General features: G+C 44.0%; 1 protein-coding gene across 1 annotated transcript in view; it reads right to left on the reverse strand.

The window, feature by feature from the left end:
* EPS8L1 (EPS8 signaling adaptor L1) overlaps positions 1-23,858 on the reverse strand; it is a 47,946-nt gene extending 24,088 nt beyond the window's left edge. The window contains exons 1-7 of the mRNA XM_072976731.2: positions 21,507-23,858; positions 13,015-13,068; positions 12,034-12,077; positions 3,246-3,304; positions 1,718-1,879; positions 1,268-1,417; positions 1,035-1,117 (exon numbers count right to left, since the gene is read on the reverse strand). Of these exons, the coding sequence (XP_072832832.2) occupies positions 1,035-1,117; positions 1,268-1,417; positions 1,718-1,879; positions 3,246-3,304; positions 12,034-12,077; positions 13,015-13,031 (515 nt within the window). The 5' untranslated portion in view covers positions 13,032-13,068; positions 21,507-23,858. The remainder of the gene's footprint in view (positions 1-1,034; positions 1,118-1,267; positions 1,418-1,717; positions 1,880-3,245; positions 3,305-12,033; positions 12,078-13,014; positions 13,069-21,506) is intronic.
* Between the last annotated feature and the right edge of the window lie 1,389 nt (positions 23,859-25,247).

Raw genomic sequence — 25,247 nt, forward strand, 5'->3', positions numbered from 1 at the left:
AGATATGAAACAAGAGGCTGAGCCAAGGAATGAATGAAGGACTCATCCTGTCATGCAGTACAGTCTGTTCTAGATCTTTACAACCTTCATCCAGACAAGAGAAAAATCTTGATTCTCACTACCTGAGAAGAATCTGGTGGCTTTTTAAAAAATCTGGACATAATGGCATGCCTTTAGAAGCAGGCAGTGAGGCAGATAGGACGAACTTTTGACAGCCTTTTTGAATTATGAGACAAACAGTAACTTTTTCCCATGACAGGCATCCCTTCGCCTGTTTAATTTAAAAACCTGTAGGTTAATTTGCTCTCAAAAGCATGGCTTAAAAAAAAAAACACCACACCATTATTCCAAGGATGAAACTCCAACACAAACCCCCACATTTTCTGTTCTGTGGATGACCTCCATAAGAGGTCATAAGGAGTCTGAGCTTCCAGAATTTTAAGAAAAAGGCTCCCCCTCAAAGATTGCAAAGCCCAAACAGACATGTACAAGAGAATAGAGCCCTTCAGATAACCAGGCCTCCAGTCAGAGAGGGCTTTATAGGTCATAATTAGCACTTCTGATTAATTAAACTGTGCCCAGATCAGTAGCTACTAAAGATATATATTGTAACAAGAAAGTTGTGTGTTTCCTATAACTGGCCCTGGTCAACAGTTTGACTGCAATATGGTGGGCCAGCTGCAATTTCAAGATTGCTCCCTGTGAAAACATCTGCATGTATAGCACATCAGAATGATCTACGAACAGGATGTAAGTATGCATCACCGTGGTCTCATCAGGTATATCCAGCAATTTGCATGATTAATAAACTAGCCTCAGATGTGCAAATTCATTCCTTGCCACTGGCCTTCAGGCTGAGGGCTGGATCCAGGAGTCCATTGAAACTGTTCTTCTTTATAGCTACATCTACTTAAATGATACAATCACTGGGATTTAAGTATATATTTTTTTGCTTGTGATCAACATTTACTTTGGCTCCCATATGCTTTCCTGCCCCTTTGACTCCATGCAGGTGGGGCTGCTGGCTAATTCACCTGAGTAATTCCTTCCGCTTGGCATTTCCCCCTGACTTGAAGTCCAGCAAAGCACTGTTAATATCCTGCTGAATCAGTTCTGCCTAGAAAACAGAGGAGAAATCAGATTAAAAACTCATCTCTCACACGCACATGCCTCAAAAACGCTTAAGGTTAGTTTCCCATAGCTGACAAAACATCGAACATAAGAACACCATAGGATCATTTCCCAAACAATGTCTAGGTTTCCTTACCCCGGCATGGTCACACTCAAAGAAGTGGACATCAGGTTTGAGCTGACTGGGTTCCTGGCACACAAGAAGAAGCAAGGGTTGCGTCCGTGACTCAGGTCTGACAGCCTCACAGCGAAGAACAGCTGCTAGTCCATAGTTCTCCAGTTCCTCCTGTAGGGGGAGACAAAGTCACCAAATGCCACTTTAAACCATCCATTCGGAGCCTCGATAAAGACGAGGAATTAGGACACAGGACTCTAGACCAGTCGTTCTCAAACTTGAGTTCCCCAGATGTTCTTGGACTGCAACTCCCAGAAATCCTGCCCAGCACAGCAAGTGGTGAAGGCTTCTGCGAACTGCAGTCCAAGAACATCTGGGGACCCCATTTTAAGAACCACTGCTCTAGACAAACCTCCCCTTTTTAAATTCTTACTAGCCCCCAGGTATTGCAGTTCTTATGTGCTTTTCTACCTTTGAGTTTACGTCAAGGAGTTTGACGGCCGAGCCATTGACTTGAAGCAACATTTCCTGAACCCAGATCTTCCCTTGGGCATCCATGATGGACAGTTTCCTGGTGGCATCCTCTACAGATGCCAAGTCGTCCTCTTCTCCAATGGAGAAAGTCACCAAGTGCTGAAGAACAGAGGAGGAAGAGAGTTATGGAGACATGTATCCCTTACTTACTTTCTCTCAGTCTCTTTCATTCTTTGCAAACATTTATGAAGGAAACTTAGAAGCTAACTAAGCATGTTTTAATAAGGAGGTAAGTGATGAAGGACAATGTTTCCTGAGAAACAGACATTGTTTTTTATTGAGCTTGCCTTATATGTGCAGCAATCGGAAGAAAGAAAAAATAAATGGTTATAAAACGATCTGGCAACCAGCTGAAGTTTTACAGGTGGTGGGCATCAATGGGCTTTTTTAGTCACAGCAACCTTTCTAGGTGCCTTCCTCAGTGACACTCGTCTTGCGCTATCTGTATTGACTTTGGTTCCAAGCAAACACATTTTCATCTTTCTTGGCCTTCCTGACTGAACGTGACTCCAACTTCTGTTTTTCATTTTACTGTGAGTTTATATTGCTAATTTTTTACTGTTTAAACAAAGAATATTCTAGAAAACTCCTGGCTGGATAGCTCAGTGGTTTAGGTATTTGGCTGTGGAATCAGAGATTTGTTGTCTGATTCCCCTCTGTGAGTAGAGGCAGCCTGTGTGGCCTCAAGCAAGCTAAAAAGTCCCAAAAGAAGGGAATGGTGACCCATGTCTTCATGTTCTCTCCCTGAAAAGAGTCACCATAAGTCAGAATTGACCCCACCAAGCTCCAAAAGGTTTCAAATAATTAAGTAATAGTCCTAGGCAGTAATTAAGTAATAGTCCTAAGGCGATTCTCTCGGAACCTCCCTAAAATGGGCTACAAGTCAACCTCAGTGCAGGACACACTATGTAATTGCTTTGGTTTGGAAGGTGGCCAAGTTGTTGACTGTTTTAATGATAAAAGAAAGAGGAGGGAGTAAGGGAAAGAAAACCAGGTATAAAAAAAATTGACATGTATAATAAGTAAGTAAGTCACTATAGCACAGATGTGAACACCAGCTTGTAGCTTAGGACTGAGAGGGAAGCCCCTTGATCAGAGAGTGTAGTAATGTGTGTGTAAAGGTAAATTACCACTGTGGAACTGTCCCCAAAATTCACAGTGACACATAGAGTTTTCCAGTCAGATATGGAGCACTTTCCTCTAAATTCAAAACAGTTTGGAAACAACCTCCAAACACCTCTCCCCATCACCGCCCCTTACACAAAAAAAGTATACGTAGTTTGAAAAGTTGTTGGATGTTTTTGGCTCTCATGCTGAGATTCTTTCACTCAGCACAGCCAATATCTCTGCTGGCTTGGGGATTCTGTGATTTGCAGTCTTTAAAAAGAAAATTTCCATGCCCTGAAGTCTTGGCACTTGTTCCCTCTTGAGTATCCCTCAAAATTAAATGTTGGTGAAAACCTACATGGACAGCATACTGGGACACATCTGCCATTATGATGTTGGAATATTTCTTCCTCTGCTCTGCAGAAAGAGAGAAAACATGGTTAATGGAGAAGAATTTAGCTTTTGAATGTTGAAACCGGAAATCAGAGGCTGCATTTAGGATTAACCCCGAATTTGTTAGAACACTGGTTTCTTAGGGATGTGGTAGGTTTCTGGTGGATGTCACTAACAGATGGACCAGCTCAACACACAAGGTTTCTTATTATGTCCAGGTCCTTTGGCTAGTCAGGAAGGAAACAACAGGTTTGGATATGGTAAGTAAAGTACAGATGAGAAGTATGTGGTTTATTAGTGACCGATTCATGGTTGCAGTGGGATAAATCAGGTGGTGTGTAGCAAAGACAGTGCTTCATCTCCAGCAAGCCAGTATTTTTAAAAGATAATATAGATACATTTATAGCTCACCGTCTTTCTGGTAAAGCTCATACGCAGGACAGGCAAAAATTAAATAAATGAAACGAACAGGTTACTTACCTGTAAACATGGTTCTTTAAGTGGATTCTCTATGAATACACACTGATGGGTTAAACAGCGCCTGCGCTGGTTCCTCTCGGAATTTTCCAGAGCTATAAGGGAAAAGATACAATGTTTGAGTTGCCCTGCACTGCGCAAGTGCAGCCCGCCAAAAATCCCCAGTTCCATGTGCCCGCACATAGAGAGAGTTGGAACTCAGTTAACAGTGACGGACACGTGGGGAGGTTGGGCGGGTCGTGTGTATTCATAGAGAATCCACTTAAAGAACCATGTTTACAGGTAAGTAACCTGTTCTTCTTTAACGTGGTTCTCTATGAATCCACACTGATGGGTGACTACCAAGCTACTTACAGGATGGTGGGCCGTCACTGCAGCAGTGATGTAAGGATAGCCCTCCCGAATCTGGTCTCATTCTTGGCCCTGAGGTCCAGTCTGTAGTGCTTAATGAATGTGGATACAGTGGACCAAGTAGCTGCTCTACATATGTCGGGGATGTCTACCCCACGCAGCAGGGCCGTGGATGTAGCAACAGCTCGTGTGGAATGAGCACGCAGGTTTTCAGGGGGAGGTTTGTGATGCAACTCATATGCCAGCGAAATGGTGGAAACCAACCATCTGGAGAGGGTCGACGTCGAAGCAGCAGTCCCTTTACGTTGGCCATAGTAACACAAGAACAGTCTCTGGACCTTTCTGAAGTCCTTGGTCCTGGAGATATAAAAGGACAACGCACGACGAACGTCCAAACAGTGGAGCGTGCGTTCAACATCTGAAGAGGGTTCTGAAAAAAGAGTAGGCAGCAACAGAGGTTGGTTGACATGAAAGTCTGACACCACCTTGGGGAGGAAAGAAATATCTGGGTGCAACACCACCTTGTCCTTGAAAAATTGGAGGTAAGGGGAATCAGCCCGGAGAGCCGCCAATTCACTAGCCCTACGGGCAGAAGTGATGGCCACAAGAAACAAAGTTTTGAGGGACAAAAACTTCAGGTCACAGGTAGCCATTGGCTCAAAGGGGGGACGAACCAGTGAGTGTAGTACTGTCTGTAAAGACCACTGAGGTAATGGTCTTCGCACAGGGGGTCTCATGTTGGTCAGACCTCTGAAGAAAGCTTTCACCGTTGGATGGGAAAACCATTTGGAGGATTGAGATCCCTTGGGTTGGAAAGATATAATGGCTGAGGTGTATACCTTTAAGGTAGACTTAGATAAACCAAGATCGAACAGGTGTCTGAGATACAGTAGCAATGTAGATAAAGAGACGGGAGATGCTTGTAAACCCCGCTCCGTAGCGAATTTGAGAAAGCCTTGCCACTTGTGTTGATAGAGGCGGATGGTAGAAGGCTTCCTTGCCTTGTCAAGAACTTCCATTATTGACGGGATATCCTCCACGCTGTCAATTGGAGGGAGTCGAGGTCGGGATGGAAGATCGACCCCGAGTCCTGAGTTATTAGGTGAGGAATGAGAGGAAGCTTGACCTTGTCGATTGCTGTCCGCAGAAGTAGAGAGAACCAAGGTTGTCTGGGCCACCAAGGTGCAATCAAGATTGCTTCTGCTTGCAACTGGAGGGCTCTGACTACTGACCTCTGAACCAATGGAATGGGAGGAAACAGGTAGAGAAGGCCCTTGTGCCAAGGGATCATGAAAGCATCTCCCAATGATCCTGGGCCCCGTCCTGCCCTGGATGCATAGCGGAGACATTTCTTGTTGGAGTGCTTGGCGAATATGTCGATTGTCGGAGTTCCCCACTTGTGGCAGAGTTCCTGAAAGATCTCTGAGTCCAGTTCCCATTCGTGACTTTGAGTGGGACGGCGACTGAGCTCGTCTGCAACGATGTTGTCTGTGGTGGCTATGTGGATGGCTACCGGGTAGATTTGCTCCTGGTAGCACCACTCCCAGAGATGTATTGACAGGAACAAAAGGGACTTTGATCTTGTTCCTCCCTGCTTGTTCACATAAAACATCGCTGTGGTGTTGTCCCTGACGAGCTGAATCGCCCTGCCTCTCACTAAAGGTAGGAAGGACCTCAAAGCCTTTATGATGGCTAGCAGCTCCAGGTGGTTGATGTGCAAGCCCTTCTCCTGAGGGGACCACAGGGCATTGATTTGATGCCCCTGGCAATGGGCGCCCCATCCGAGTGGACTCGTGTCCGTAGTGACTTGAGTTGTCAAATGAAGAGGACGGAAGGGACGGCCCACCAAAAGGTGAGGTGGGAAAGTCCACCACTGAAGCTGTTGTGCCAGCTCCGGGGTGACAGTAAGAAGCTTGTTTGGACCGTCGAGGAGTGGATTGAAGAGGGACAGCAGCCAGATTTGAAGTGAACGCATCTTGAGGCGAGCATGGGACAAGGTCGCCATCGTAGAAGCCATGAGGCCCAGTAGATGTTGTGCAAGGCGTGCTTTTACTCTTGCCCCTGGCCTGAATTTCTTTATGGCTTTGTGCAACTTTCTGATGCGTTCTGGAGGCATGAACATCCGAGCGTGCACAGAGTCTAGCCTCGCTCCGATGTAGTCCACCACTTGAGATGGATTCAGCTTGGACTTTTCGTGATTCACGGTAAGACCTAGTGATTGTAACGTTTGGAGAACATACTGAGTGTCCTTTAAGGCCTGATGTTTTGAGGTCGAGACAATCAGCCAGTCGTCGATGTAGGGAAACACCTGGATCCCCTGGAGGCGCAGGTATGCTGCCACGGGAGCCATGCACTTGGTGAAAGTCCTGGGTGCTGTGGAAAGGCCGAAGGGTAAGGCCACAAACTGAAAAATGGTGTTGTTGAAGAGTAGACGCAGATATTTCCTGTGGCTCTTGTGTATGGTGACATGGAAATATGCGTCTTTTAGATCCAGGACCACAAACCAGTCTCCTTGCCTCAGAAGATGAAGAATGGATTCTAGAGTCACCATCTTGAACTTGCGTGGTTTGAGAAACTTGTTGAGGCTTCTCAGATCGAGGATGGGACGGAGTCCCCCGTCCTTCTTTGGTACCAGAAAGTATCGGGAGTAAAAACCGTCGAGGACATCCTCTGATGACACCTTCTGGATAGCCCCTTTCTGAAGGAGAGTCAGGATTTCCTCCTCTAGGATCGGATCGAATGATGTAGGGTTGACCTGTCCTAGAGGAGGCAACCTTATAAACTCCAGGCGGTAACCGGAGGTGATAATGTTGAGAACCTAGATGTCGTTGGTGATGAGAGTCCAGTTGTGAAGGTAAGGAGAGAGGCGGGTGGTGTGGGAGGGTGACGGTGGAATGGCCAGGGAGTCAAAGGTACTGTTTCTGTTTTCTTCCAGGTGCTTTGAAGGACTGCCTCTTACGGGACGGTTGGGATCTGAAAGCAGCAGATGAAGAGGAAGAAGCTTGAGGCGGGCGTTGGGAAGAATTGCCTCCATAAGGACGGTAGGTACTGGTGGAAGGCTGTTGGTAAGACTGGGTGGTGTACTTTGGACGCCACTGAGGTTTGGATTGTCTAGGTGGAGGTTGGACAGAATAGGACTTGGCCGTTTTCTTACTTTTATGTAAGTTTTCCAGGTTCTCATCAGTACTCTGGCTGAAGAGGCCTGTGGCATCAAAAGGTAGATTTTCTACTCGAGTCTTAATGTCCTCAACAATGTTGGCTGAGCGCAGCCAAGCATGCCTTCTCAGAGTGATAAGGGAAGCAAAATTCTTGGACGTGGCCTCTGCTACATGGCGGGCGGCAAGTCGTTGGTATTTAGATACCGTGAGAGCTTCCGCATGAGTATCCAGACAAAGCTGTCTGATGTCGTCTGGAGCCATTTGAAGGGCTGGAAGAACCCTGGACCAAAGTTGTTTTTGGTAGGCACCCATAGCCACCAAATAATTCACTGCACGCAGGGTAAATGTGGTCATAGAGTACATTCGACGTGCCAGAATCTCTAACTTCCTGCCCTCCTTGTTGGTTGGAGTAGGATGACCTTTTGCAGGAGTCTTAGTGGAGCTAGACTCCACTATTAAAGAGTTGGGTGCAGGATGCATGACCAGGAAAGAGGTGTTATCACCATGGATCCTATAGAGATTTTCGGTTCTTTTCGAAATCGAGGTAGCATTGGCCGGGTGGTCCCAGAATTCCTTAATAAGATCCATCAGTTCAGGTATGAAAGACAAACTGACTGGATGCGTTCGCTCGGCCTCAATATCCCCGAAGATGAGATTTTCTTCTCTTCTCGGGGACTGTTCAATTGCAAGCTTCAAAGCCTGCGCCATGCGGCCAACCATTTGGGTGTAGGAAGAAAAATCTTCCGACGGAGAGGATGGTTTTAAGTTCGCTGCTTCTGGGGGTAAAGGTTCCCCCGGGATCGGAACTTCTAAGGACACCTCTGACTCGGTGTCGTCGTCCGCACCGGAAGATTCCTCTCCTGGATGCTCCTCCTCTGAGTGGTATGGAGAGGATGGAGGACGAGGTACTTTCGGCCCCGAAGGTGTCTTTTTCGGGGCTGGAGGACACTCCTCTGCAGGTCGTCGTGGCGCGACAGGCGGTGCAGTCGGGGCATCCTTCGGCGTCGTAGGCTTCCCGGAGCCCGTTTCCGAAGGTCTATTCGGGGACGGGGTTCGACGCGGAGAATGTGACCGAGAGGATGACGAATAGGAGTACTTAGATCTCTTTCTCCTATGTCTCCTATCTCTCGAGGTGGAAGAAGACTCAGTAGAAGAATCCCTTCTTCGCCGTCTCCGGTGGGACCTCTTCCGACCCCGACTGTATTCTGAGTCGGACGGTGAGGAGTCCCTTCGGCGTCGGTGGCCTTGACGGTGCCTGCGTCGATGACGGGGCTTTTTCGGCAATGGTTCGTCGTCGGCAGAGTGTGAAGCTGGGCGTCGAGGGACTGGATCTTCGACCGGCTTGATAGGTCGACCCCGTGGGGGGGGAGAAGATGCCGATCGACCCGACTCCGAAAGAAGTGAAGGAGATCGGGTGGTACGCCCGGTAAGTATTGGGCTGAGCGGCATGCTGTCGGCGCCGGCAACGAGCTTGTCGAGCTGGCTAACCGTAGGCGATTTTCCCAAATCCACCGGAGGCGGTTGGCGAGGTGGAATGGGGGCGCCTAAGTCGGAGACCGAATCTCGGTCCCGAGAAGACTCCTCAAGAAATGGAGAAGGGACCGAAGCCGAGACAGGTGGGACGACCAGGGTAATCTCCTTGGTCTTCGCCTTAGTCTTCGACGCAGCCTTGGACGGACCCTTCTTCGTTGGTGCCGAAGTTGAAGAAGAAGGAACATCAGAGGAAGGCTTTTTTCCTGTAGGCAATTTCTTGGATTTCGCTTTGGAAACCTTCGTGGACACCTCCTTGGATGTCGAAGGAGGGGAAGAGGAGACCAAAGTCACCGATGAACGAACGGTGGAGACCGACTGAACAGATTCCATATCTGACGGTTGTGAAGCTGAGAGAGTGCGGTTCCAGAGAAAATACTTGAGACGTTGCTGACGAGATTTTAGGGTCACCTTGGTGAATTCCTTGCAATGCTTGCAAGTGGTGGGCGAATGGGTCTCGCCCAGACAGAAAAGACAGAGGGAATGATGGTCCTGGAAGGGGAGCTTCCCAGAGCAAGCAGAACAGCGGCGGAAAGGTCCCTTTTTCGCTGACATAAGCTAAGCGGTGAACGAACGGTAGAGAAAGTCAGTAATTGAAGAAATCCTGCTGGCGCGTGGCGCCTCAGCAGGAGGTAATAGGCCTCAATCAGGATCAAGCGGGAAGTGAAAGTACTTGCAAGAAGCACGCCGGAGGCAACGGAAGGTCAGCCGGTCCGAATTCAGGGCAACGGAGATGCGGATAGACGATAGGCAAGCCAGGTCAAGTCCAAAAAATCCGAAAATAGCGAAAGGAGAGTAAAATCTCAAGAGCTCTAACCGAGAGGTTCCAACTCCGCGGGCGGATAAATGGAACTGGGGATTTTTGGCGGGCTGCACTTGCGCAGTGCAGGGCAACTCAAACATTGTATCTTTTCCCTCATAGCTCTGGAAAATTCCGAGAGGAACCAGCGCAGGCGCTGTTTAACCCATCAGTGTGGATTCATAGAGAACCACGTTAAAGAATTTTCATTTAATCAGCATGTCAAGGACAAACTGCAACTAAGAAGAACAGAAACACGACGAAAAGATACATATGCATGTACACCTATTGGACAGAATCTTCTTGTTGTTCATGTAAGGTGTGTGTAACTTGCCACAGCTAATTGCAGCTAACTGGTTAAGTCCTGGAGTGCAGGATGGTCGTGTGTCTTGTCACAATCCTGAATATCTAACCATGGTGAGTCCAGGTGCCTTGTCAATTAGCTGTATTTAATCAACTTTACATGAATACCAATAGGATTCTGGCCACTATAGTACAGTGTTAGATTTGTGCACCGCATATCTGAGTGGTAAGAACCTTCAGAGTTTTACCTCAGAATAGGCTTCCTTAGTTTGTGGTAAATGAAGATTCAACAGGTGCTAAGCATTCATAGCGTTAGTTCCCTAGCAGGTTCCTGTATACATTTATTTACTCTATGTTCACCCGTTCCCCTCAGCACAAACATTTATCTAACTTCTAGAGCAAACAGGAGAACCAGGACTGCGTTCTACCCACTTTTCAGACCCAATTCCTGCTATTATCTCTACTTACAGAAATTAGACTCAAGAATTATGATGCTGAGGAGAGATCCTGTGGGGCATCTTGGGCCATAATATAATAAGATATAATGACATATACAAACATTCTGATTCATAATTATTTAGTTTAAAGGACTTCATATCATCATCCAGGAACTTATTCATCCTGAGAAAGATCTTTCTTTCTTCCTTTCTTTCGAGTAATTGCCTAGCCCAAGGCAGGCAGAGAAATGTAATTATTGCCTCTCCCTGGGGAAACCAGTTTAGCTTGTGAGGGTTACTCACACACACCCTTCTCCTTTCCACTGACTGCTCCCTCAGGCTCAGCACCCTGAACATCACTGTCTTTTAAATTTACCAAACCAACACTTGCAGGGTTTCGTGTGTGAGAGAAGAGTATGTGATTCTGAAAGATCAATAGGTTTATTGGCTTTAATCTGTGGCAGAGGAACAGAGGTGGATGATGGAAGTCAGAGATTCTTGCTTGAACAACTCACAACCTATCTACATTTCTCAAAACACCCACAATATGTAGGGTTTTAATTTTAGCTGACTCAAGTCATGTGGTTTTTGATTTTTTCTGCATTCCTAATGAGTAATTGAATGATTCTTTTTAAAACTGACTTTAAGATGCACAATTGCATAAGTCAGTTAAGAAGACAGTGTCCTAAAATAAAAAGACCTCTTGTTTTAACTCACTTCCTTAAAAAATAAATACAAGTCAGAGAAAAATATACACTTTGGAATTCATTGTGTGACTGTGACACCCAACACGGATTTTAACACAGGTCAAATCTCAGGGTTTTTTTGGCTGTGTGACCAGGCCCTCAGTCGTTGGCTGCTTAAAAGAAAAACACTTTTAACTTCATAACATACACTAAGAATCAAACAGAAGAAAGCATCTCAGAATCACTAGTCTTGCAGAAGCCATTCTGAAATTGCCAACTTAATTTGGCAAAGAATGTTAATATTATTCCACACAGCTCTACAAATATACCTATGACAGCCAGTGTAGTGTAGTGTTGTGGATAGAGTGCAGGGATTAGAATTCAGGAGATCTGAATTCATATTCCTCTCATCCCCACTGGTCATGGAAAGTCCATGGGGAGGGGAAGTGATGATGGCAAATCCTTCTTTGAGCATCTGACACACCTCAAAAACTCTTATTAGCGTCACCATAAACCAGAAGTGATTTAATGACCCATAGCACATACATGCATATACTGTACCATATAATTTCCAGGTTTTACAAGTTTTAAAAAAGATGGATTTCTCCTGTCAAAGAGTTTACAATTTGTGGGTTTAGAATTCATCACAGAAAGGGGAGTGAGGGAAAGAGAAGGTAAATCAAAGGATGATTGGGCAATTATTAGATTGGGCAATTATTAGAACTATGGGCAATTATTAGTCAGAGGTATAAGGAATTAACCACAGTAGAGGGTTTCATGAGGAAACCTGAGGAGGAGAGAAAGGGATAGCTCATGTTATTTTTTAGGGGGTGGAAGAAAGGAACAATTCTGAGCATAAGAAGCAACAGCAAAGGATGGAAAGGGTGGAGTGATTTATAGGATAGGAGATGGCAGATTTGCAGGACAAACTAGGGTTTCTGTTCAGTTTTGAGTTACCACCACTCAAGTTGTAAGGAATCTTCTTGTCCTATTCCCATAATCCCACACTCACCATATATGGCTCTGGCACTGGGTTTAGGAACATCACCAACTAGGCTGTGAGACAAAATGGGCAAATCAGCCAACAACAACAGCAAGAAAAATAACCCTCAAAGTCCATTTCCCAGAACTCTGCCCTTCCTTCTTAGAGCTTATGAGGCCCTCCGGCTCCTTTGAAAATCTTGGAGGCAGTATTATCTTACCCTCAGCTTGTGCAATAATTCGCAAAGACTCACAGTTCTTTAAGGGAACAGTAGTACTAATTAATGCTGCTTAATGCTCATTTAGTCCCTAAGCATGATTGCATAGTCATATCAACACAATGTGGTTCCTATTCAGAGAATTGTTATAGCAATCTGCGGGCCCACTCAGCTGGTTGCAGAGCAATATTCAGCTGCTGCTAGAAGGTGGAAAAGTTACTTTTTTGGACCACAGCTCTCAGAGGCCTTCAGCCAATATTGCTAGTGAACAGGCTGGCTGGGATATTCTGAGAGTTGCAATCACAAAAAGGAACTTCAGATAGTCCCCCCAATGGCCCTTGTGTGATGTAAGTCCTGATAGGAGAACATCCTGGCACAGGAACATATGAAAGAGTTTCATACCAAGCCAATCACTGCCCCATATAGTTCATGATCCTCAACATTGGCTGTCAGTACTCCAGGTCTCATTTGTTCCGAAATCTTTCCCAGTCATGCCTGGTGTGATTGAATAAAAGACCTTTTCCATGCAAACCATATGCACTAAAAACCAGGGCCTTCGTGATAAGCAGGGAGAGAGTGGACCAGGAGTGTCTATAAAACTGCAAGGAGCTTGCTCAGCTCTCTTGTGAAGCATTGGTAAAGAACCTTTAACCTTAGATGCAACTTTAAGCATGGAGACCCTCCCTTGTACTATATGGACTGCTATGTTTTTGTGGTAGAGGGAAGTCCTGCTTCTGTGACCTAAGGCACTTGAGAGGCTTGTTATGGATTTATAATATAGTACTCAATCTCACCTTCCAGAGTCACTCATGGTGTCGAGCAGCCTTATCTGAGAGTCACTGCACAACCTGGTTAAAAAGAAGAATAGAAAAATCATTGGTGTCTGCAAATATTTGGAGGCAGACAAGCGATGACAAACCTTGACAGCATCTTAATAAGCAGAGATATCACCTTGCCAGCAAAAGTCCGAATAGTCAAAGCTATGTTTTTTCCTGTAGTGATGTATGGAAGTGAGAGCTGGACCATAAAGAAAGCTGACCGCCGAAGAATTGATGCCTTTCAACTGTGCTGCTGAAGGAGGCTCTTGAGAGTCCCCAGGACTGCAAGGAGAACAAACCTATCCATTCTAAAGGAAATCAACCTTGAGTGATCACTGGAAGGACAGATCCTGAAGCTGAGGCTCCAATACTTTGGCCATCTCATGAGAAGAGAGGACTCCCTGGAAAAGACCTTGATGTTAGGAAAGTGCGAGGGCAAGAGGAGAAGGGGACGACAGAGGATGAGATGGCTGGACAGTGTCTGCGAAGCAACCAACATGAAATTGACAGAACTCCGGGAGGCAGTGGAAGATAGGAGGGCCTGGCGTGCTCTGGTCCATGGGGTCACGAAGAGTCGGACACGACTAAATGACTAAACGAACGAACGAATGCATCGTTTGTGTTTAAAGCAACTTTTCAGCCTCGGGTCTTCAACTCTCACAGTCATGCTGCCCTGGAGATGATGGGGTGTGTGAAATACCTCTGAAGAGAACCAAACTGTGCAAGACCACTCTAAAACACGGACTTCTAGAAATAGTTTCTGTATTTGTGAAAAATCTGGCAAGTTGCCCAAAACAATGGCAGCAGAACTTCAGATTTCAAGGAGTATTTCCCTTCCTGGTATCTTTTTTTCAAAAAAAGTTCCTTCTTTGCTGCTTTACCTCGAGAGATGTTTCCTAAACAATATTACTGGCAGATTTCTAGTTGGATAAAAACTGACATTGCTGGATCAGAGAGGGGGAAAATGCTTTGCCCAGTGTCTCTGACTCTCTTGCATGCAACATTTGCATAACTTGACATCCAAGGACCACCGTGACCCGTGCCTTAGCCATTCCCATAAAACTAGCTCCTCACGTGCTGGGAAAAATGGGTCTTCAGTTGTTGGAGGAAGGATAAAAGGGAGAGGGCCAGCCTAATCTCCCAAGGGTTCCATAGTCTGGAAGCAGCCAGAGAAGGGCCTCTCTTGTGTCTCCATCAACCGTGCCTACACTGGCAACGGGACCAAGACAAGGGCCTCCTGTGTAGATAATCCCAGCAACTTTGTGCCATAGGTTAAGTTGAGAGATAGCGGTTGGCCCAGTGGCACCCAGTCAGCTTCAAGAGTGAATGGACTGAAACCTAGATCTTTCATGCATCCTAGTCAAAGCATTGCTTTACACCACATAGCTTTTTTAGACCCACCAGAGAATCTATGATAGCTATAATCAATTATCTCTGCCTTACACCCCATTTCTGAATCCTGGCATTGCCTCTTCTTGATGAAGCCCATTGGACAGTTACAACTATACCAGTTCAAGAGCAGTAAACAGGTACATTTCCTCTCACGCTCCTTTGAGTGCATGTAATGGTGGAAGTGTAGATTCTGATCTGTAACATGGACAGCTAAAGGGTATACGATTGCGCTTTAGCACCATGGACAGCCTCTTTTTTTCCCTGGTGCCCTACAATTAAATTGTTGAGATGCGCTGGATGTCCTTCCATTAATGAAGCAGAGCTGGGGAAGATATGGCCTTCCAGATGCTGTTGGGCTGAAGCGCCAATCAATCTTTTATACTGAATATACTGCCTAGGGCAAATGGAAATTTTTGCTTAGTGATCTAGAAGGCCATGCATTTCCCAACCTTGTTGTAAATGGACTAGGAAGGAAGGAAGGAAGGAAGGAAGGAAGGAAGGAAGGAAGGAAGGAAGGAAGGAAGGAAGGAAGGAAGGAAGGAAGGAAGGAAGGAAGGAAGGAAGGAAGGAAGGAAGGAAGGAAGGAAGGAAGGAAGGAAGGAAGGAAGGAAGGAAGGAAGGAAGGAAGGAAGGAAAAGAAAAACTCTTTGCCAACAAGCCTGATTCCAGAAACTAGTGAAAGTTCTCAACTTTTTAACCACAGTATCTCTTCCAGCTGTGTCTGTAATAGAGGGGGAATGGTTTTTTCGTTTTTTGTTTTTTTGTGTGTTTTTTTTGCAATTAGCTCCTGATGACATTTACTATCATGTCATCACTATCAAGCCACAGGTTAAATACAGAGCAGCAATGGCTCATGGAAAAAGTTGGCAACTCAAAAGTATGTAATAGAGAGGGGGAGAGGGGGAATTTTTATCACATAATTACTGGTGGGAAAGCGGATGTGTTAAAATGGGTGGATAGCCTTTGCATCTCAAAAACATATGGGACTACAGCTCCCATCAACCACACCCAGCACAACCAATAATAATCGGCTATGGGCTTCCTAGTACAAAACCTCTAGTGGTTCAAAGTTTCCACACCCACATACACACACATTGCAATGCACCGATGAGTATTGAAATAGGAATGGGTCATTATCCCAGATTGTGTACAGTATAGGGCTGTGCGCTTCTGCCCAAGGAGTGAAGAAAATAAAAATGATTTGGCCCAACTCCCTTCCAAGAGTCCCTGATTCCTTTCACCTAGCAAGCTTGCTTTGTTTATTAAAGGCGGGATTCTGCTTTCTTCTCTGCCCAGTCAAGTGTCTATAATTTCTGAAACTGAGCCAGCATTTCCTTGCTTTGGACAGCCTACCTACCTACCTACCTATCTATCCACCTACCTACCTCAAACAGTATTGGAGAGAAGCAAGTCTCCATGTTGGCAGATCTCTCTCTAAGATCTGCCAACATGTCTTAGCCATGGGTATGCTAATTATTTTCATTTCCATCCAGTTTGAGCACTAAGGATGATTCATGTGAGACAATATTGACTCTGTTTGATAGGTCAGATCTTAGTCGCTGCACGATACCTTACCGGTTGAGGGATGAGAAACTACTGCTTAAATCTGAGGTGGGCAATGCATAGTTCTCCAGCTTTCCTTGGCCTGCAAACCCCCATAAGCCAGCATAGCCAATGGTGAAAAATGCTGGGAAATGAAATCCAGTGAGGTCAGAAGAGACTGCTCATTTTCCAGTTTCATTTATGATTCCTTCTCTGTAGTTGTCCACCCCATCACTTAAGTGTGTTTTTAGGGGTGGCCGTATGTTTAATATTGGCATCGTTCTTGGCTATATTTTTTAATACTGACACCGTTTAACTGTTTTAAAGATGGAAAAGCAACCACTGATGCTTCATCTTCAACAACAAAGAAGCCACACCTGATGATTTTCTGACTGCCATGCAGCTGTTTTAAAAAACCTAAGGTGATGATTCTATGGCAGCAGCTTTAGGAGTTCTGGACCATACTAACCAATGGCTAGAGCTGCTCCAAGAAATCTCTTCACTGCTCAAAACTCAACTCCCCTAAAAGAAGAAATTCCTTAAATCTTATAAGTGCCTGATTTTCATCACATAGCTTACTTATGAACACACACACACCCAAAGTTTGCTTTGCCTTGCAATTGGTCGCAGGGAGTTAAAACCAGGAAAGGCTCAAAGGCTCATATGTGGTGGGAATGTGAAAACGTACAAAGATTTTGGAAACAAATTTTTAAAGAATTACGCTACATATGTGAAGAAGATACAGTGGGGTCTTGACTTAAGAACGGCTCGAGTTAAGAACATTTTGACTTAAGAACCGCTCTCATAGGAAAATATTGACTTGACTTAAGTACTTAGATTTGAGTTAAGAACTGAAAAAAAAACCATGTGGGAGGCAGGGAAAGTGCAAAATTTGAACTTTCAGTTAACTGTTGGCCAGTGAAAAGGGTGCCTGTCTGCTTCCTCACTCCTCCCAGCGTTTAGAGAGTGGATTGGGAGACAGTCTTCGGACTGCCTGGTCCTGTACTGCCTGGACTGTATTTTCCCTGCCTTCCCTGAACCTTTCTTGACCTAAGAAAAAAAGAAACAAAATATCCCCCTTTAGTGGTCGAAGGCGGAATAGCAGCTTCCCATTAGTTTCTATGGACGGAAAAGAGCAGATACGGATCAAATGGTTTTCAATGCATTCCTATGGGAAATGCAGATTTGACTTGAGAACATTTTGACTTGAGAACCGCCTTCCAATACGGATTAAGTTCTCAAGTCAAGACCCCACTGTATAGAATTTAATCCTGAGATTGCTTTCTTATCAATATTTGAGAATGTGGGATATGATAAGATGACTAAAGAATTAATAACCAATTTATTAACAGCGGCTAGATTGATAACAGCTAGGCAATGGAAATTAAAATCTGAATTTCAAATTGAAGATTGGTATAAGGAAATATGGAATATAGCTATAAATGATAAATTAACTTGTAGTTTAAAAGACAGGGCAGTTAAAAAAATATTTGTTATGAAATATGGGGCAGAATTTTGGAATATGTGTTAATAAGAGGAAAAGGGAAAGCTCCAAATCAAGAATCAATGCAGTTCTGAAGAAGAGGACAATAGAAGAAGAAGCAGAAGAAGAATAATACAGGTAGAGGAAGAAGATTACAGCAAGAGGTCCCGTTTATGGTGGTGAGGAGCACAGTTAAATTGTATTTTAGTTTATGTTTATGTGTATGTTATAATTATAGAAAATAAAAAATATTTTAAAAAAACCAGGAAAGGTTAGTAGTCTTGAAACACTAAGGTCTTTTCATTTTTCATAATGGGGTACTAACTGTAATGTCTAATTTGACCCTGTCTAACATCGCAGTTATTATACAAATGTTTAACTGTCTCCAGATACTACAGCGTTTCTAGGCAAATGGGTCCCCATTAGCTCCCCTTGTAAAACTTAAGTCATACACTGGATTGTTACACCCAAATATTGGCTCTTAGCCACTCCTGTTAGTCATTTGTTTATTGCAAAAACTTCTACATTCTGCCTCTTGATGCAGAAGGGCACAAGCAACATACACTCCAACTGTCCCCATTTTCTGGACTCTGTCCCTTGTAAATAGTAACACAGCTATGCATCAGTTGAAGGTCTTGCAACTCAGCACCCAGAGAAAGTCATGTGATGTGAGGTGTGGCAAACAAGCCTGAAGTCATCATATGGACCTATAAGAGCCAACCTGAACTTAATGGGGCTTGTGGCACTTTGCACATGTTTCTCTTTTCTCTTTCCTTCCTTTAGATTTTGTAGTTGGTAGTTTAAAATACGTCATCCTTTTACAACAAAATGGCAGCTATTCCCAAGTCAATATGTTAGCAGCATCAAAGCCACAGAAACTGTATTTGTGTGTCATGGCGGTGGATGTTCTGTGAGTTTCATGTATATATGCATACGTATATTTCTGTGTATTTAAATTTAATTTGTGTTGGAAAACAGATTTGTCTTTTGTTTGTTTTGCTGGTACACACCAAAACTGCAGAATTAGTTGCCAATTATGAGGTGGCAGATGAAGGGGAAGAAGAGAAATTTTATTTGTGACGCACTTGGCCATTACAATCTCCCAGGTCCTCCCCTGCCAAGATGGTTAAGTCCAAGTTGGAAAATTACCTAGTCACACCTTATTTTTCACCTTTTGGAAGTGCCTTATGAAATATTTATCATTGTGACTTCCTTGAACCACAATTCGTTCTCCATTTCCAGGATTCTAGCACTAAACGACCTCCCTGGGGCTAAACAACAGCTATGAAGTCAATGGTTGGTGTTCTAAAAAAAGGCAAATGGGACACTGCCACACCTAAAGTTCAAGGCTCCTTTTGTTCCCCCTGAGCATCAGTCTTCTGTCTCTCACCCTGGCTTCATCCCCATGGGCTTCTGTGCTTTCCACCCTGTCAACCACTACACATACATACATACATACGTTTTTATTGAATAAGTCAACAGACTGTTTCAATATTACATAGCAAAACATATAAATAAATCTATAAAATATTAATAAACAAGTATAAATGTGCATAATAATTACCTTTAAAACAACTATTTAAAACAAACCCCATTGACTCTCCAGGTAACCTCTTAGTGGTTATACCTAAGTAGTGAACCTCTTTAAAGAGTGGCATACCTCAACTAAGCAGACCCCTTACTGACTTCTTGTTTCCTTAGGATTGCTGCTTTTACAGCAAAAATTGCCACTTTGTGAGTTAAATGGGAGTTAACCCCTTGCAGTAAATAAGTCAAATTACTCCATCAGCCGCAGCCCCGTCAAACACTCCAAATAGAGTGTTAAGTAGCATATAATTGACAATGTAATAGATAATGTGCCAGATTTTCAATTATTGCTGTCTCACAAATACACAGTCTATCTTCTATGGGAATGCCCTAATATCGGCTTTGTAACATCTTTGTCTCCATTAGCTCAAAGTGGAGATGGGTAAACGCCATGCGAAGATCTTTTTTCATTGGAAAGAGCATGAATTTTTTTCCTTGAAAAATGGTTTTAGACCTCGCTAGCCATTTCATAGATTGCACTGAAGATAAGGCCGCCATAGCTGCTTGAGCTCTGATGTCAAACACTCTTTGTCTGAATGCATTTTCGCTGTTAGAATTACTTAAACTAATGGCCTCAACACTCAAGCCCTGGTTAGAAAGCATTTGAGAAAAATTCGCAAACCAGGCTTTTATTGTGGGCTTAACCATTTGTTCAATTAAACAGATCTTGGGTAACCTGTCATCGCACATCTGGCATAGCTTAATCCAATGGTTAAAAATTCATCAACCGCTACACAGACCCCCACCATTGAGGTCCTTCATAATAATTTTTTTAGCAGGAAACTGGTGTGAGACCTTGACGTGGTTGCAGAACACAGTGTGCCTCAAATTTCCATGTCTGTTTTTCCCCCTTCCAAGTAAAAGTGGCCTGTTTAGCAATGTTTGTTATGAAGAAAACGTGGTATGACACAGTATACTTTAGCCTGGTGCAGGGCGGAGTAGATCCTGTTTTCCATGTGCACGCATGATAGCACATGTATGTGAACCATTGCAAACAATGCTGTTTTACAGACTATCACTGTTGCATCATCCTACCTTCAGCAACATACGTGTTGAACATATGTGCGCATTCCAGGCAGGGAAGGCTTTAGCCAGAGATTATCCTCAATCTAGGAGGTTGACAAAGGTGCCATTCCGAAATATCAGAGGGTATGCAATAGTAAAGAAGTTCAAGGTGATTGTACATTTAAAATGCAATTTTAAAAATCCAGGAAGTTCTCATGATCTTCCTGAGAGAAAGAGTATATTAATTTCGAAGAAAGAAAATCTATAAGAGCCCCAGTTGTCCTCCAAAAAGTCTTTGGAAAGGAGCCTTAACAACCATATTGTAGTTCAAACCTGCCTAAACTTTTGTCCATCTCATGACCTTGCCATGCCCTCAAGTCCTTCAAGTGACTTTTGTTAACATCAGCAAGAAAGCCTTTTCTGAACATGCGAACAGTTTTCTGTCATTCCATGGCACTTGGCTAAAGAGACTCTTCATGATTTAAAAACAGAAATACCGATAAAATAAAACAAATGCCCCTTTTTGTCTGTATAAAGTCCAGAAGACCTTCCCATTGTGAAACTGGGACTTTTGGATTAATGGACTGGACCTGCCGCATGACCACTGAGACAATTTTCCTGAGGAGACTTAAGCAGTGAGGGAACTGTGGGGATGGTGAAAGAAGTGACTGACAAACGGAGAGAAGTAGCCATGTTAGTCTAGCTACATAAAACAAGTTCTAATGTACCTTCAAGGGCCTCAGTAGATATCAAGGCTACTTAGCATGCCACAGGTATTAACCTCAATTTGATAAGCCGTGACCTCTGCCTCAGGAACATCTCCTAGCATTCATATGATAGCCATGTCCATCTGCCCTACGGCTGTTGCCCTGGCTAGATCTGCTAATTAAAGTAATCAATTGCTTGAGACCCCATTCCTGTGTTAATAAACCATTGCCACTTTGCTCATTATCTATATTGACACCTGGGCATGGAGGGATCTGTCTGCCTGTCAGCCAAGAATTTGCACTTCAGTGTCCGAAGAAGTACATTTTGATCCACAAAAATTCATACCAAAATAAAATTATTGGGTTTTTAATGTGTTACAATAATTGTTCTATAAGACAGATAAAACTTTATTACGGTCAAAAGTCCAGCCACAAATAAAATATATAAATATACAGAAATATACAAAAATGTTGGGATCGAATGCAAAGCAATAGTTGGTTTTCTATTAATTTTCATTTGCCAACAAGATAACCTCAAGAAGCTTCACCAGGACTTGCACCAAGCACTGACCCTCTGAGAGGTATATATATATAGGTATGTATAGATGTTATATATACAGTATATTGGTATAGGGGAACTTACGTCCTTTTGGTGAAACCCACAAGAGGCTTCGTCCTTTCTTGAACCTCCAGAGACCCAGCCTGCCTGTTCCCCTCCCACAAATCTTGTCATAATTTTTGGTTTACCCTACCAGGGAATAATTGTATTCTTGCAGCTCCTTCGTCTCAGCCCCCTCTCATCTCTCCTTGGAACGCAGAGCCGGTGGCCTCCAGCTGGACAAGCAGAAATTGCAAACTAACTGGGTTGTAGCTTGAGACAACCAGTCCTTCCACAAACGAGCCTGCCAGATGAGCCACACCCCTTGCATACCTGGGCAGGTAGCAGTAACTCAGTTGATGCAGTTTTTTAATAATCTCTCTCTCTCTCATACATGGGTAAATGCACACAAACTGTAGCTGAAACGAAACTCACTCAGGCTAGGAAAAAATGTGCTTGGGCTTTTTCTCAAGGGAATTGACTCTACTCATTAGGAATAAACAAGGCCACCCCCTATTTTACATGAAGTTACATTTCATCTTTCCACCAAAACAATGAAGTAATGAATAATAATAAACTTTTGGATGCTTTTTTTAAAAAAGGGACTTATTGCCATCTTGTACCAGCTTATGCCTGTGCTTTTTCTGACTGAGGCATAAAGAAAATCTTGCCACAGGGACTGGCGATGGAATGCCACTTCTGGGCCTTTTTGAGAGAACCACTTTAGGGGTAAGTGGAGCATAGATCATTGGGGCGGGGGGGGGAAGGTGCATTTCATTTTTTTGTTTGTTTTATTTTGTTTTAATTATGAGCTGAAATTATTGACTGCTAGTGGGAAAGATGTTCTTAAAGGAAAATAGGCAGCTGGAGAGGAGCCACTGTGTTTCCCTGAAATTAAGATGGTCTTACATTATTTTTTGCTCCAAAAAAAAAGCATTTGGGCTTATTTTCAGGTGATTTATTCCCCATGTACAATCTACATTTATTCAAATACAGTAATGTCATCTTCTTCTGGTTGCTGCACAAGGCTGGAGGGCGGGGTTTCACGTAACTGGGGCTCATTTTGGGGGTAGGGCTTATATTACGAGCATCCTGAAAAATCATACTAGGGTTTATTTTCAGGTTAGGTCTTATTTTCAGGGAAACAGGCTAATTATGCAAGGAACACTTTGCCCCTGAGCAAGCTGGGTACTCATTTTCAGGTTAGGTCTTATTTTGGGGAAAACAGGGTAGGACAGAACAGAGAGAGAGAGAGAGAGAGAGAGAGAGACGTAACATAGAAGTTAGTTTTGTTCTTATGGAGGTATGAACACAAGAGTGTTGTTTACTCCTGCCTTTGTTGTGTTTAAGAGTGCCTGAGTAGCTGAAATACCTTTATTTAGGGTAGGAAGCCATAACTCAAGTAGGCCTATTTGAATCAAGGGCACTTACAGAGGAGTTGACTCATCAAAGCTCCACTGATTCAATGGGCCAATTCTAGTACAATTTACTGTACTAAGTAGCAAGATTTCAGCCAGTGGATCTACTCTCCCTGTTGAATGTCAAATGTCAGTCTTTTTACATGTGAAGTAATCCTTTTAAGCAAAATCTGAAACAGAGTCTAAAGGTCAGGCAATGATCTTCTAAGTAGGAAGTGATACAGAATGGGTTGTTTCAGGGAAGGCTAGAAAGCCCTGCCTTGTAGGTTCCTCCTCCACAGTGAAAGTGATCTAGAGTGTCCATACTCAGAGGCTGAACTCCCATTAGAACAATGGTTCTTAGCTTCTAGCTCTCCAGAGGTTTTGTCCTTCAACTTCCAGGAGCACCCAGCTAGCATAGAAGGTAATGTGCAAAGTTTCTGGAAAGCTAAAGGGTGAGAACAACATTAGATCATAATGCACACAGGTTTTTGGCGTTGATATCTTCCTCTGGCTGTTCCAGGTAAACCAGTCTACCTGTGTGTATGGGCAGAAGCAAGCTGCCGTGGCGAAAGAGTACATGGCTCGCCTTCAAACCCTACATTCATTTAACAATCAGTCTGGCTGTGTTTGCAGAAGGGAGGTAGGAAACACACCTGAAAAAGCAGTGCCAATTTCTTTCAATCTCCGTTGGAAACAACGAATGTATGTCTTCAGGCAACCAGTCACCAAAGGTCCTAAGCTGAGCTGTTGGAATGTGATACAGACCGTTGTTGACAAAAAGCTAGGTTAGTAGCTTTTCAGGAGGTATCTGGGAAGTGTCCATATTATAATTCCAGAGCTATGATGGAAAGGGCTAAGATCAACACAGTGTACGTGCTGCCTATATATGTCCACATAGCTCTTGAAACACTCTCTGGGTGGTTTACAATTTAATTGTGCAGGCTACATATTGCTCTCCCCGCCCCCTACAAGTTGTGTACTCAATTTACTGGCCTCTGAAGGATGGAAGGCTGAGTCAACCTTGAGTTGGCTACCTGCATCCGTTGGGATCGAACACTAGCCATGAGCCCAGTTTTGACTGTAGTATTGCAATTTAACCATTGCAATTTAACCACGAGCACAGTTTTGACTGTAGTATTGCAATTTAACCATTGCAATTTAACCACGAGCCGAGTTTTGACTGTAGTATTGCATTTTAACCACTGCACCACGAGGCTTCTTTTCAGACGCAGACACACTAAATAAATTCTTTATATATATTTTTTTTTAAAGTTGCTAACAGTTCCTAAAGCACCCGTCTGTATTCACCTACCAGAGAGATTGTAATCTGTTGACTTACTTCTAAAGACTTTAGGTCTCAGCAGGAATGATGCTGTTCAGGTGTGCCCTTCTCTCCCACCCAGTTTCAGGTGTTAATACAACAGGTGGTTTAAAAACCAGCCAACCAACAAGCAGCATTCATACTGCTTGCTCTGATGGTTCACATTGTTACCTGACACTGTGGTACAATCATTTCCAGCCTGGTCTCATCATTCACACTGACAGGATCTGTTCTCTGAAGGGAGAGGCGTCTTGAGAGGTTGGGTGGGGAAATGTTTCATAAAGGTAGTCAAGAGGAAACTGCCCGATATCAAGTCAGACTATTTAGTCATTTAGCCCAATAGTGTACTCCAACCAGCAGCGTGCTTCCACATTCTATGGCCAGCTTGGCCACCAAGCAAAGTGAGGTGGGCAGCTCACGTAGATGTTGGTCTCCCAACAAGCAATAGCTCTTCTGGTTTGTGTGACTGATGTGAGGCAGGTAGAGTATGGAAGCCCTGTGGCAAAGATGCAGAGCCATAAACAGGCTTCACTGGCTAGGTGGGGCTTCAGCAAACAAGAGCGAGAAAACTTGTTTCCTCATAAAACACCCAAACTTTTATAAATCTCTTACCAAGCCCATATGTCTGTGTACATTTTAGCGCCTCTGGGCTTGCTTGCGTAGGAAACAAGCAGGAAGGACAAGAAGAGTTATTTTTAAACTCAGCACTGTTAGCCCACTTGTGCTGCAACCGTCCTGTCAACGCTGTAGCTTGCAGGCAGTAGAGAGAGACTTTGTGCATTTCATATCGTACAAGAAAGATTCTGGAGCTACAGTCTGAAAATTTCAATAAGTGCAGAAGTGGGATAGAAAATCTACCAGGGTGGGGGAGTAGATTTTCTATCCCGCTTCTGACTACAGTGGCTGCCTTTCCCCCCCTTAGATTAAGAGACCCTAAAGTAAGGGAAAGAAATATAATGCTACAGATTAAAAGCCCTTCCCACCCCCATTATTTTGTGTGCATTGGTTGAGAGGAGCATTTGTTTGTTGCATGTGTATACTTCAAGCAGTAGAGAGGTCTCTCCCCCTTATCCCATTCAATCCGCATAACAATCTTGTGAGGTAGGGCAAGGGCTCCCGAGGTCACCCAGTGAGTTTCAGAGCCAGTTGGGGACTTGAACCCAAATCTCCAAAA

Source organism: Pogona vitticeps, chromosome 6 (genome assembly GCF_051106095.1).
Source record: "Pogona vitticeps strain Pit_001003342236 chromosome 6, PviZW2.1, whole genome shotgun sequence".
NCBI lineage: Eukaryota > Metazoa > Chordata > Lepidosauria > Squamata > Agamidae > Pogona > Pogona vitticeps.